This window comes from Gigantopelta aegis, chromosome 6 (genome assembly GCF_016097555.1).
Source record: "Gigantopelta aegis isolate Gae_Host chromosome 6, Gae_host_genome, whole genome shotgun sequence".
Taxonomy (NCBI): Eukaryota; Metazoa; Mollusca; class Gastropoda; order Neomphalida; family Peltospiridae; genus Gigantopelta; species Gigantopelta aegis.
The window spans coordinates 48031710-48047444 of NC_054704.1; the positions used below are offsets into that span (position 1 = coordinate 48031710).

At 34.8% G+C, this 15735-nt stretch overlaps 1 protein-coding gene across 1 annotated transcript in view; it reads left to right on the plus strand.

Annotated features, from left to right (window-relative positions):
* Positions 1-12724: 12724 nt before the first annotated feature.
* Positions 12725-15735, plus strand: part of LOC121375058 (microtubule-associated protein futsch-like) — a 28872-nt gene continuing 25861 nt past the window's right edge. Inside the window, exons 1-2 of the mRNA XM_041502275.1 lie at positions 12725-13011; positions 14992-15167. Of these exons, the coding sequence (XP_041358209.1) occupies positions 12786-13011; positions 14992-15167 (402 nt within the window). The 5' untranslated portion in view covers positions 12725-12785. The remainder of the gene's footprint in view (positions 13012-14991; positions 15168-15735) is intronic.

Genomic DNA, 15735 nt, shown 5'->3' on the forward strand with positions numbered 1-15735 from the left:
ACCAGAAACACATTGAATATACAGACACTGATATTCTAAACAAGAAAATATATTTAATATGTAAGTTTAATCGTAGAAATATTTTATTAGTTGGAAACATCTTACAATGCAGCAAACTCGGGAATGTCCCTTTAATTTCTCACAAATCATAGCCAAAGCAACGATGATACCTTTTTAACTTTTACAGCTACATGCATTTAATATTTTCCAGTTACAAGATTTAATCTTTCATAATGCATGTAAAAAAGCTCAACAAACAAACTGATTTGGTATTTTTTATTGCATTCTGTTGTCTCTGACCGCTGTGTAAAGTCTATGAAAATTGCAGGTAAAAGTCTTTGAAAATTGCAGGTAAAAATCTTTGAAAGTCTTTGAATTTGTTTGGTTTTTAAGGCTATGAACCCTGAATATGATCTTGTGTTGTTTTGGTGGGGGGTTTTAAATCGAAGGCCAAAAGAAACAATAATGCCATGCTAAGAATAAATATAGCCTGCTAGATTTAAGGTAGCACAGCATGAGGGAAAGGTTTTGGGATATTTTGGAAAATTTATGACTTTTGAGATGTATTTTAGAGCATTACGGAATTAAAATGTAACAGAATCTCTATCTAAATATCTGATGAAATAATCATGCATACACATCTTGAAAAATGACCGATTAATGTTATTTTTTCTAGGCACATACTAAGCAATGTCACCATTAGTGACCAGACACCCAGTTATTTCAACCTGTTATATGGTGAGGGCTGGTTCAAAAATGATCACATGGAAGGAGATTGAGATTATTTTGCGTATCTAAAACTCACATAATAAAATAAAATTGTATGGAGAAATAATTGTAGCAAGCATAGACCAATGTTTGTGGTTCCTTTATGGTACAACCCTGTTGTCATGGCAATGAGATAATATGTTGATTGGTTACTACCAGCTTGTTATAATGTATTTACATGTTTGGTTACTACCAGTTTGTTATAATGTATTTACATGTTTGGTTACTACCAGTTTGTTATAATGTATTTACATGTTTGGTTATTACCAGTTTGTTACAATGTATTTACATGTTTGGTTACTACCAGTTTGTTACAATGTATTCACATGTTTGGTTACTGCCAGTTTGTTATAATGTATTCACATGTTTGGTTACTACCAGTTTGTTACGTATTCATGTTTGGTTGCTACCTGTTTGTTATAATGTATCCACATGTTTGCATATAATTATAACCTTTTAACCGAGCAATTTACCTTTCCCCTAACCCCCCCTAAACAAAAAACCCACACCAAATATTTGAAAACCAATGATTTCAATGTTTTATTAATCTTTAATGTTTTATATATATATATATATATATATATATATATATATATATATATATATATATATATATATATATATATATATGTACATATCACTACATGTTTATTATTTGCAAGAGGAGGGAAGGGGGTGTCCTTTATAGTATAGGGGCAACAGTAATGATTTATATCCAATGGCCAAGATGGGCGGGACGTAGCCCAGTGGTAAAGTGTTCACTTGATGTGCAGTCAGTCTGGGATCCATCCCCGTCGGTGGGCCCATTGGGTTATTTCTCAGTCCAGCCAGTGCATCACGTTTGGTATGTGTTATCCTGTCTGTGGGATGGTGCATGTAAAAGATCCCTTGCTGCTAATTGAAAAAGAGTAGCCCATGAAGTGGCAACAGCGGGTTTCCTCTCCCAATATCTGTGTGGTCCTTAACCATATGTCTGACACCATATAACTGTAAATAAAATGTGTTGAGTGTGTTGTTAAATAAAACATTTCCTTCCTTACAATGGCCAAGACAGCCAGCAGATTTGAAAATGCCTGTGTTGACTTGAGCTATAAAAATTGATGATATCACAAGGAACTAGAACTGAGGGCAATCATACTGTAACATGTATTGACCTGTCTGCTGAGAGAAGGGTTGTGCCAGTGCCATACACCAATAGGTACCATCACATTTTATTGTCAATCAGTCTCGGATCACCCCCACCCCCTATCTATATTGGTTGGCAAAATGTAATTATTACTGCATTGTTAATTTGTTTTTGTGCCTGAATGCAGCATTTGGCTTGCAACGTAAGTTAAACATTGTAATTAAAAAACACCCACACGCGATTGTAAATTGTGTAAAACTTTCATGTGCAATGTACTATGATAATTAAAAATATTAAAACCTATTTTAACAACCGCAATACAATCGTATTCATAGGCTGATTGTCATTATTTTGACATGCTTTTATTTTATTGCAGTTATACATTTTATTTGTGATATTTTTATGAATTATTTTTGTTACTTCCATTAATAAAATGTACTTATAATATTCATGATATATGGCTTCTTAATATGTTTTCTGTTTCTGACCTTCGAGATATACTATAGTTGAACAAAATTATGCTCTTTTTTTCTTTCTTTTTTACGTACAGATATTTTTATAAGTTACATGTTAAACCACAAATGACACTTTGTCGGGGGAGGAGGGATATATCTTGACTTTCTTTTGGAAGGTGCCTTGGTTTCTACATACCAGTAAGTACATTTCTCCTGTGAATAGGTACAATATGCAGGTGGCAAAATCTAGTTCAATCGCTAGAGCACTCCCCTCAGATTTTTGTTTTCCATCTCTACCAGTGCACCACGGCTAATATATCAAAGGCCAGGGTATGTGCCTGTTCTGTGTGGGAGAGTGCATTTAAAGATCCCTTGCTACTAATGAAAACAATGAAGTGGGTTTCCTGTAGGACTATGTCAGAATTAACAAATGTTTGATATAAAAAACCGATGATTATAATAAATCAATGTGCTCTAGTAGTGTCATTAAACAAAACAAACTTTAAATTTATGTACTATAAGCATAATAATAATAAGTTTGAGAAAGCAGTTCGATCTACTGTAAAAACAGAACATTCAGTTTTTACATGAAAAAGCTAATCTTATCAAGAAGAGCTACACACCCCACACCGTTCCCCCACCGAGCCATTCAGTTTTTACATGAAAATAGCTAAATAATCTTATCAAGAAGAGCTACCCCACCGACCCGTGTTAACCATCCTACCAAAATCGTATAGTTTAATTGCTGCTAAAGAATGAACACGGGTATTGGTAATTTCTTTTAAGATGGCTGCAGGTGGAGAAGGTTGGATGCGCTTTGAACCTGGGATGACTAGAAATGCAATAATTTCATTTTAACCAAATACTGGTACTATAACACTAATGCTCTAGCTCACATCGTCATAGCAGCTGTGTTTTTATGTGGCCTAAAATGGTTATTTAAATCGAAAAATGGCGCGTTACGAGAAGAAATATAACGTAAACAGAATGATTGATTCTAAATACCTAAATATTGTGATAGCTTATGGTTACTTGTGAAATAATTATAATGAAAAGATACTACGTTAGAACCATTTTACATGCACTGCCTTAGTCACAGGAAGAAACGATTATATTGCACATAGCCTACAGCCTTTGAAACAGCGACCTTGAAATTGAATCACGAAACAGCTTCGCTAAATATTTGATCTGTTTTCTTTAAAAGCTGTCGATCAATATTTGATTCTGTTAAGTGTTGGTCGGTCGCGCGCGCGCTCTCTCTCTCTCTCTCTCTCTCTCTCTCTCTCTCTCTCTCTCTCTCACTCTCTCACTCACACATACACACACACACACGTTAGCATAACTACTAACACTACTCACTCCTTAGTGATATAAGACGAACTGGACATAATTAATGCTTTGCTGAAGCAGGAATTCGAAAGCATTACTAAAAGGGAAACAAAAGAAATGATTTATTTAACGACGCACTCAACACATTTGGAAGTGTTTAGTTCTTCGACATCTGGAATGTGGTAAAATGTGTGTGTTAACTAGTTGCTGAATAAATGCCGGTTATGTAAATAGTTTAATCAGAAGTGATTGCAGAGTTCATTTAGTTCTACAGAAGAAACACGCATATCCGGAATATATTTATTATTTAGGCATATAGAACAGAAAATCAAATTACGTTTGGTGCATATATGAAGCCGCACTCCGCATTGGTTTCACTATGCTGGCTTATCCAGGTCAAAAACCAAAAAAAGCCAGTATTTTGAAAGTGGGACACTTTTGACGGGCTCGTACCGATCTCGGTTTTCATTGGCTTATCACAAGTATAGAATTCCCCACCAAGAGATCACGTGAGATTTCGCAGTTTTTTGAACAAATTTAACTGTCTTGATTGAGGGGTCGTCTCATATCTCCAAAACATATTTATATCCATAGAGGTATGGTACAACGCCTTTCCAGGGGTCGGTGGGTAGGGGATTTGCCTTGAAATTTTGACAGTGGCCAGCTGTTGGCATACGCGTTACATGTAAGGGGGTGTTACTAATTACGTAACGCTCTAGGGATAGAGGAAGAGGGTACTGTGTTCGATTTACGTAACATTTTTTAAGACTATATGTTATTTTTATTCATTACTTAGACCTAAAAAGGTGTTTTTTGGAAATGCGCGGTCAGTCTAGGGTCGATCCCCATCGGTGGGTATATAAAAGACCATGGTATGTGATATCCTGTCTGTGGGATGGTACATATAAACGACCCTTGCTAAAAAAAAAATGTAGCGGGTTTCCTAGGCGCGTGTGCAATGATTTCAGCGGGGTTGGGGTTATAGACTGTGTTGAGCGAAGTTTATATGGGGCCATTTTTATGAGCATAGAAAACAAAAATGTTCATTGCAAAAAATCAAATGTTCTGTGTAGGGTGTTTTTTAGGGGGATGGGGGCATTAAAAAAGATTGTTTTGTTGGATTACGGAAATATTGATTATTTTGAACAGTCTGTTACATTCTTGATCGTCTTTGCTTATACTTTTCATTGTAAATATCCACTGTTCATTTTACTAAAAACTGCTCAATATATGTTTGTGCTGTGCCACCGTAATCATATTGGTAATCAGTTGTCATTATGTAATCAGTGTCATTATGCACTTTGAAGAATAATTGGAACATTTTAATCACACTATTAAACTGCAAAAGAAAAATGAGTACAAATAATATTTTGCAATGAAAATATACTAGTCACTGTAATAGACAAAATCTAAACATTACAGGGTGAGCACTTTATGTAATTATTTGTTTGTAACCACAGGCTATTACTAGCTCAGCTATTAGCAATTATAGACCAGTAGAGGCAAGGCTCACAATTAAAGCGGCAGTATCCGGAATATTTTTATTATTTAAGCATATAGAACAGAAAATCCAATTACGTTTGGTGCATATATGACGCCGCACTCCGCATTGGTTTCACTACGCTGGCTTATCCAGTCAAAAACAAAGCCAGTATTTCGAAAGTGGGACACTTTTGACGGGCTCGTACCGATCTCGGTTTTCATTGGCTTATCACAAGTGTGGAATTCCCCCACAAGAGATCACGTGAGATTTCACAATTTTTGAACAAATTTAACTGTCTTGATTGAGGGGTCGTCTCATATCTCCAAAACATATTTATATCCATAGAGGTATGGTGCAACGCCTTTCTAGGGGTTGGTAGGTGGGGGATTCGCCTTGAAATTTTGACAGTGGCCAGCTGTTGGCATACGCGTTACATTTAAGGGGGTGTTACTAATTACGTAACGCTCTAGGGATAGAGGAAGAGGGTACTGTGTTTGATTTACGTAATATTTTTACGTAACATGTTATTTTTATTTATTACTTAGACCTAAAATGGTGGGGTTTTTTTAAAGCGCGGTCAGTCTAGGATCGATCCACATCGGCGGGTATATAAAAGACCATGGTATGTGATATCCTGTCTGTGGGATGGTTTATATGGGCCCATGCTCCCCCAGAAAATATATTTCAATTTTTTTTAAGCTTGGGCAAGTAAGGGTTTCGACCTCCAATACCCTCCCCCTGCACATGCACCCGATTCCTCTCTAAGATTATATGTCAAAATTACCAAATGTTAGACATCCGACAGCAGATGGAAGGAAGGATAGGATATGTTTTATTTAACGACGCACTCAACACATTTTATTTACGGTTGTATGGGGTCGGATGATTATTAAATCAATATGCTGTATCTTTGATGTCGTTAAACACCCCACCCCCTAACTTCACCCTTTCCAAACGAAATAATATTTATTTGAATTTGTCGATTTTAACACGTAAAATTAAGAAGTGAAAACGTTCATTGTCTACTTAGTATATTTTATTTTTTAAATATATACATGATTAATGTGTTACTAGTATACAAACTAAACTTTGAAAGTTCTACTAACACTTTATAAAATATCAATTCTGAAATAGGAAGGTACGACTGTCGATAATACGTTGTCAAGATCAAACCGTTTTTAACTAAAGACTCTAGTACCGTATCCTCAACCGAACGTTCTTCGTACAGCGCAAGATTTCTCTTTTAATTTTTTTAGACGAACCCTACAATTTCAAATCGGCAAACGCACGTGTTAACTGAAACTGACAACAGGCTGTCGTTTGTGCTTTGCCGAGCTATGGCGGCACAGGCGACGAATCAAGCGTATACGTTTGACGATATCCGTTCATAGCGAACACACACGACGTTTTTAAAAGTGCATTTGAGCTTGTATTTCACATTTGTACATAATGTTATAATATGGTAACCAGAGAATGTAACTTTAAGAAAATATTAACTGAACAGAGACAGAGAAACTAGTTAAACAGGAAAGTTGTTTTCCCTTATTTTAGTCTGAATAGTTACTGTGTATTAGCGAAAAAATAATATAATTAAATTAATTTGCCGGGGGCAGGACGTAGCCCAGTAGTAAAGTGCTGGCCTGGTGTACGGTCAGTCTAGGATCGATCCTTGTTAGTGGAATCATTGGACTATTTCTCGTTCCAGCCAGTGCTTCACAACTGGTGTTACAGACCATATGTACTATCCTGTCTGTGGGATGATGCATATATTAAAGATCCCTTGGTGCTAATAAAAAAAAATAGTTGCCCATAGTTTCCTCTCTAAAATATATTTGTGGTCATTAACCACATGTCTGACACCACATACCTGTAGTTGTGTTGAGTGTGTCATTAAATATAAAATTCCTTTCTTTCTTTCTTTCTGGTTTTTTTAAACATGGCTCCCATATGCAACAACATTAGTTAAAAATTATGATCTAGCTATGTCTGTATTTTGTAGACAATTTGAATATTATATAAAAAATAAATTTAAGTTGCAATTTAAAATGAAAATGCCTGGGAATTGTTTATTATAAAAAGGATGCTGGCTCAAAGATGATAAATGTTTTATGACCATACGCAATAAAATATAATAATTTACTTAGCATAGAGGGAAATTAGTTTATATTATTTCAAAGGCATCATTACAGGATTGTAACTTTTCTAGTCATTGTATATTTTATAGACATATAATATTTGACATATAGCTGAACATGAATTAGTAGATAAAGGTCAAGTATTTATCTTTAAATCGGAGTCCGTTCATGGTAGTTCATATTATAACTAATTGGTTAAAAGAAGCGACCCCTTTATATAAATGGCATAAAATAAATAGGCATACTAATAATAAATATTGTTCATTGTAGTAGTTGAAATGTATGCACATTCATATTTTCTGGGCTAAAATATCTAGATATTACTACATTAACTGGAATAATTGTAACATTTCAGATGTTCCAATGATGAGGGATCTCTGGTCATTATAACAAAGTGGTTACTGCTATAATGTGTTTAAATAAAATGTGTGTGTGTAAATGTATACCATTCTACGAGCGCATTAGACAAACATTATACTTAATCACGCACCAGATCAATGCTGATGACGAATGCATTAAACTGTATTTAGATATGTTTTACACCTGGTCTTATTGTACTTAATGGCATTCACTGTTATTATTATTACATCAATTTATTAAATATTTTAATCAACAATCTTTATTTAATTAACCAATTAAAAGTGGACCCATCGCCTTTTATCTTACTTCAACCAGTGCCAATGACTGGTACATTAAAGATTGTGGTATGTACTTTCCTGTCAATGGGGAAGCGCAAATAAAATATCCCTTGCTGCTAATCGGAAGAGTAGCCCATATAGTGGCGACAGCGGGTTTCCTCTCAAAATCTGTGTGGTCCTTAACCATATGTCTGACGCCATATAACCGTAAATAAAATGTGTTGAGTGCGTCGTTAAATAAAACATTCCTTTCCTGTTTTGTTGGAGCAGCCACTATGCCGGTAACAATTTTCTTTTTGCATTTTACAGACCAAGTATCGAAATACATCACTGAGAGGACATATGATAACTATGGTTTAAACAACTTCCAGATCAGGTTGACGGGGTCTGCATTGAAAAGTAAAGTTGCGGAAAGACACTGGCTTAAGATGTGATAATCCAGCTCAGATTTCAACACATCATTTGCCGGATTCGTTTCGAGTTGTGCTGTATCATAGCCAGCTTTGTTTTGTAGATCCACATAGTCACGATCACGGAACACGCATACCTTCCCACCTCCGTCATATTGAATTCTTAGGGGAACAAAAATAAGTTAAAACTTGATACAGAGGTATATTCAAGAAGGCATGGTCCTCGTGTACCCAATCCCTGGCTACCCGGATGCGCCAGTGCATATATACTCACGGAAAAAAGTTCCTGTGCATCATTAAAATTTCAGTGAGACGTATATTTATGAAATTTTAAAATATTGTGTTTTACATAGATGTACTATTTATCTGTCAAAAGTACAGTGATCCCATCCTGTCTTCTGAACCTGAAATAGGGTCTACACAATGCTTGGTGCGCCGTCGGTGACGATATAACAGAACAACGTATTGACGTCATGTCATGGTCGTACTTTGTGATCACCTAATCGGTTGCGTAAAGTTCTTCCACTGATTGGCCTTAACACAGGGATGTATTGGGATGTTAAACTTGTCATTTCCAAATGATTCCACATGTGTACCCGCTTGATATTGACGATTGGTTAACGTGACGTCACGTGTCGACCCACTAAACATGGAAGATCCCTAGTATTCCTGAACTGTCGAGAACATCTCCGCAGACACTGCATAGTTTTCTGATGAACACCAATGAACACCAAAATGACTAGCAACAACGTTTGTGCCATTCTAACTGTAATCATGCCCATCTTTCGAAGAAGTTAATTTTCTTGGAGGCGTGACATCACACTGACGACGAACAGATGCCAACAAAAGTATTTTTCTGAGTGATGAGAATCCATACAATAGTTTTAGAGTCCAATGATAAGAAAAATGACGTCAAAGAGGAGCACGTGACCAAGAATGCTAGTAATGCAACTTATGATCACAAAGCATGGATAGCTCGTGCAATTGACTGGGCACTGCTGGGATATGGAAGGAAGTGGTTACACGTTTATTTATTGAATTTTTTATGACCAGATTTCAAGTAAATTATATTCTATATGCAATTATTTGGTGCACAGAAACTTTTTTTCGCGAGTATGTGCAATTTAAAGTATATCAATCAATAGATTTTAGTTTCAACACAGGTACCTTTAGTAGTATTACATGCATATTTAAAATGTACTCAACACAATGAATTACGGGACAGTAGAATTGTAATTATTTGCTAATGTCATATTATTTTAGTAAGTTTTAATCACATATAACTTCTAAACATTGTTTCAGTAACATCTGATCTATGTTACATGCAAACATCTTACACACGATGAGATTTTTGTGCATTTTTGTAAAACCTACGAAAATGCGCATTCTGCTAGGAATCATTACACGTTGATTGTAAATATATTTGTCATTTTATTCTCTCTAAATTGCTGTTTAAGTCATTAAGTTGAAGAACATTTGTTTTAGAACATGTCAAAACGTAGACACTTTAGAACGAGTGAAAACGTTTAAGAAAAAATGGCCCTTGTATTCATTTTGTTTCGTTAAATGACTGTGTATTAAAAATCATTAAACGTATTAACCTATCTTAACGGTTGATTATTAATTCAGTCAGTAGCTCAACACTACAGATGGAGCAGTTTACTCTGATAGCTTACATTTCGTGTTTAATTAGTGTAATAGATATATCTGTTATAACTGGTATGATAGCTTTGCTTTGTTTGACAAATTGTTTTTCTAAAGTTGTTGAGAGCTTCTAGCAACCTGCTACAACACCAGGGAGCCCAATTCATCATCTCAGTGTAGGATAAGGTTACTGTGCACACAGCTGGAAACACCCATGACCCTTTCTAGTGTCTGCCATCAAAAGATAATTTGTTATTGTTTACAATTACTTCCTGCCTCCAGTACATTTTCAAAGTATTAACAACACAGACCCAATTAGGTGTTCAGAGCTGCTGCGAAATTAAACGTTTACTGTATGCCACGTGGACTCACTGTAAGATAACATTATTCTTGACTTGAGATTTCACACAATTTGTCACATATGCTGGACTGTAAGAAAAACTGTTTATAAAATAGCTTGCTCTGGCATGCTGGTTGGAGCTGTTTGTGTTCAAGTTCCAGGAGCCAGAATATATTAAATAGTTCTTCATCTAATTACATCATGATTTATTATTATTAGCAGACAAAACTTTTAAGGTTTATACTAAAACAAATAACTGCTAGCATCTAAAAGCAAAATATTTAGCAAAAGTTAAAATATCCGATTTTTAAGTGCATTCCAAAGTTTTCAGTGCAGACACTAACCCCTCGAAATGTATGTTGAAAAATAAAATAAAATTTGAGCTACTATTAAAAATGTTTCTCATTGACTATTCAAACACTGATACATGTAGAAATTTGTTTAAATTCCATGTGTATTTAATGTTACTTGTCCAGAAGTCTCTTGTTAATTGAAAACGTCTTAACAATTTCAGCAAACTCGGGAGAGTGCCTTTAATATATGTGGAAATACAATTATTTCCACTATATAGGTCTAAAGGTTCTGTTTGTTTGTTTGTTGTTTTTAATTTAGTATACATTTGTTATCTTCTATACATTTGAAGTTGAAACCAATGCAGGGAAGTGAGGAATGATCGGGGTTTAATCATTATTTATAAAAAAACACCAAAAAAAACCCACAACACGCAACAGCAAAAAAAAAAGCGTTCATGAATTTTCTTAAATGATTGCCCTTCACACACACACACACACACACACACACACACACACACACACTGGTTTTTGCAAGTAGATTAAATTTCGAGTTCCACATTTTTGTTTTTAGAACTAATTCACATTGGATGCGGCGTGGAGCATACCAAAATTAAAATACACTGTTTTCAATGAGAGCATTCGTGAACACTGGATTCATACGATGCGTCCGTTCACCGCAGTCAAATAACCGGCCTTGTATATCTATTGTATATTAAGCCAATACCAGTTTGAATAGTGTAGCATTTTAAAAATGTCATTTGACACTCAATAACCGATGTGAATCTTTTTGCTCGGGTGTCTTTAAACATTCGTTCATTCACTCATTAAAACATATATATATATATATATATATATATATATATATATATATACACTGTGTGTGTGTGTGTATATATATATATATATATATATATATATATATGTATATGTATATGTATATGTATATGTATATGTATATGTATATGTATATATATATACACATATACATATACATATACATATACATATACATATACATATACATATACATATACATATACTATATAAATATACATACATACATACATACATACATACATACATACATACATACATACATACATACATACATACATACATACATACATACATTAGTAAACAAAAGTGAAGCACCCTCCGGTAAACAGGAAAAAGTGCAACGTTTCCAACTGCGTTCAGGTGCATGAGTTTGCAAAAAGTATCATACCTCACATGTGCGGTTGGTCATTTTCAATGTTTAAGGCCACTACATGAAAACTTAAATGTTTCTTAACAGTTGATGAACATACTGATTATTTTTTTTTTTTTTAAAGGAAACATTCAGTTTGTCAAACGGTCTGGTCCGGTACGCGTTTACCAAAACACTTCGCTAACACTTGACAATACTGATAGGCATTACGTTCATATCAGTGAATAGTTTGTAAATTAAAAAACAAATTAATGAATTGATTCTTAAATGACACAATTTATACACTAAAAATATTTACAATTGTTATGAATGGATTATGAATACTATTCACTACAGTAGTGGCACACAAATGTAGCATACCTTTTGTAGATCGAATATAATAATTGAAAACAAACAGGGGGCTTAAAAATCATACAAATTAAATTATTTGACCTTGTTGATCTGGCACCTGTGAGGCAAGGTGACACGCACAGAATGTTAATTCATCTTCCTCCATTTTAAGTCAATTTCTACGAGTCACGTGGACCCGATATCAGTAATTTTAAGGAATAAACAAAAACGACTTGGTAAAACTAATGGTTTTAGGGGTTTAACGTTTTGTATTTAGATACTTACTTGTCTGAACTTTATTGTTGATGAAAATTTTCTAGAACTGTGAAGTAAAACCTCACAAATGAACGACAAGCAGACGACAACAAATCGGATGTTGATTGCGCGAACCGTGCACGAGAAAACAAACTGAACTGTTTTATTAGAAACTGTTAACTTTATTTTTATTGGAAATATATTTGATTCAAGAAACCCGTGAATAAATTGCCTAAATCGGGAGTTGTCTTTCCTTGTTTTACCGGAAATAAAATGCCATCCAATCATTTTTTAAAGATTTTGAGCGAATTTCGAAAGGTGTTGATGGGCGCGTAATTCATAGAAAGAAGAGGTTTCATTTACTTCTTCGTAATGTCGTCAAAAAAATCAGACTTTTCTTCTGCATACAAACTCACAAGAAGAGCAGTGACCAGTTCTGCTCGTGTAAAGCGACGATCGATTGAATGGAAGAACATCCGTTATGAAGAAGCCGGCAAACGAAGAAATTTGGATAAACTGTCCCCACTTCAAGAGTCTGATCAAAATCTCAGTAACTCGAGGCATCATAATTATGACGGTAAAACACCGTCGAAGAAGGGTGAGGATAAGTGCATGTGTTTGGGACGGTTGTTGATCAATTCGCACCATAGTTATTTTGGGATATAGCAAAAGCGACCCCAAATTAAAGTTGAAATTGGACAACACAAAAACGTATCCTAACGTTTGATAAAACGGCACTAAAATCTGTGGACAAAACAAAACCTAATATTTAAAAATATCTGAAACTGAACCAGAATCATTACGTTAAATCAATACTTTTCTTGGGGGCGGGACGTAGCTCAGTGGTATAGCGCTTGTCTGCAGACCTCTCAAGTCTCACGATTTTCCACAAAATCTCACCGTAAGCCCGGTAAAGCCGCGAAAATCTTACGGTTTTTTTCTTGTGATAAAAATCCATTGTAGTTAAAACAGTTTCTGTTCATGTTCAGCAGAGTTTTCGGCCAATTCGCCCAGAAATAACAAAAAGTTACAAAGTGAGAGGACTGGACACAATCCATATATATATATTTAGAAGATCAATGCCAAGTAAGGTTATCACTACCAGTCTCTCGCATTCTCATTGAGAGTTTGCACGCGTGGTTAGAAGTGAAAATTCCCTGACGTCACCTGTCAAATATTGTTTTCTACACAAAAGAATGACCACTTTATTTTGCTTTGCACTTGATTATGTATGAATAGGTCAATCTCCCGGTTTTTGGGCTTCAGTGTCCAGGTTTCTAGTGTCTCGAGGTTGAGAGGTCTGTGCCTGATGTGTGATCAATCTAAAATTGATTCCTGTCGGTGAGCTCATTTGGCTATTTCTCGTTCCAGCCAGTGCTCCACAACTGATGTAACAAAGGCAGTGGTATGTACTATCCTGTCAGTGGGATGGTGCATGTAAAATATCCCTTGCTTCTAATTGAAGAGTAACCCATGAAGTAGAGACAGCGTGCAGGGTTTTATTTCTAAAATTTGACTTGACACCCATGGCTTTGAATTTGGAAATTTTAGCATTGCTTTACAAAATTTTGGGAATTTTCAGTTTCATTTAAAAAACATCTTGTTAATAGAATCGAAAAAACTAATACTATACATATAGCGTACTTGTATTTATTCAAATTAATATCTAGTCTTGTATATTGTTTTCAAAATATGCCTTTATATAATAAAACATGATTTATATAATTATTTACATTGATTGATAATTTTTTACTCCAATATTGAAATTAAAAACGACATAGCTTTTGAGAAATGGTGGGGAATAATGCCGATTACCGGAGTCTAGAAACATAGGTGATAAAACCTAGGCAAGTTTGCTCTCAATATCTGTGTAGACCTTAACCATATGTCCAACGCACAATAACCGTAAATATAAAATTGAGTGTCGTTAAATAAAATATTTCCTTCTTTCCTTCAATACTTTTCTTAACAACACTACGTCCCTCTGGACTAATTACAAGTTGCGAACGATAATAATTGCTCAATAAAATGACAGCTACATTAATTATCATGGGTGAACGAACCAGTTTTTGTGAGCATAAGCATTTGATTCTAAAGCATATCAATATTTATAAACAGACAGTTGTTATTCAAATACCAGGTAACCTACCTTTTTATTAGTATTTCCACACTTCTCATGAGCACTAAACTGGTAGCTAAGTTTACCACACATGCATCAAAAACCAGCATGCATCACAAGTAAATATTGTTAACTATATACGCAACCTGTTTTGGTGAGTAATACATTTAGTGGTGTAGCTTACAGCAAAAACTTTCCAACACAATGAAGAATGGGTTAATAACTTATGCAAAACGACTTATATTATAGGTTTATTCTAAATTGGGCTAACAAAACTGTCACTCTCCGGTTTCATACACGTAGCTATTTTCAAAATCTTGATTTGAGATATTTGTAGTCAACTGTTTAATGTTCTAAAAATTAGTGCGATGCGATACTGAACAAAATGTTTTCTGTGTAGGTCTTACACAATAGATTTTGTTTGCTGAGCTAATTTAAACTTGATATATATTTTTTCAGGCAATAAAGAAGGCTCAAGAATGGAAATGTTGCTGAAGTGGCGAAATGACAGGAAACGTATGAAGGAAGAGGAAAGTAAGAAAAACAAACCAAGTTTCAAAGTGCATCACGTACAGCACATTGATACTGACCTGTATAATAAACCAACAACTGATGCTTCTACTAAACACAACAAGGTTTGTTCAAGAGTTACACTGCTGTTTAATTTATATTACGGTTTGAAATTCACCTGCACAAAAAGAAACAAAATACGACCCAATACATGTACAGGGAACATTTTGTCCAGTATTAGTGTAGTGAAGCGATTGTATACTAAATTTGTGACTTTTTTACATCGATAAATTAACCCAAAACTGCAAACAATTGTTTTATTTACAAACAACACTTCTTTTGAAAATACAAACAATTTCAGTTTCTAGCATCCTTTTTATTACCTGGTTTACGTAATGACATCACTTTTGACGTTATGACGTCATTTTCTGAGGTTTATTGAAGGATAACATTCAGTCTTTTAGTGACGTCCAATCAGAACATAGCAAATGATAACTGCGGGACATTTTTTATTATATAGTGTTCTCGCTGCTCCATTTAAGCGGGGTGGCCCACACAAAAATAATCATTCTGCACACTGGACATCAAAGGAAACGAGCTGTGTTGTGTGTATGAAAAAAGCAACTGACGAAAAACTTCAGTAGCTTATGACAGTTACTGTAACATACTTTAACAGTATTTTTAACAGCCTCT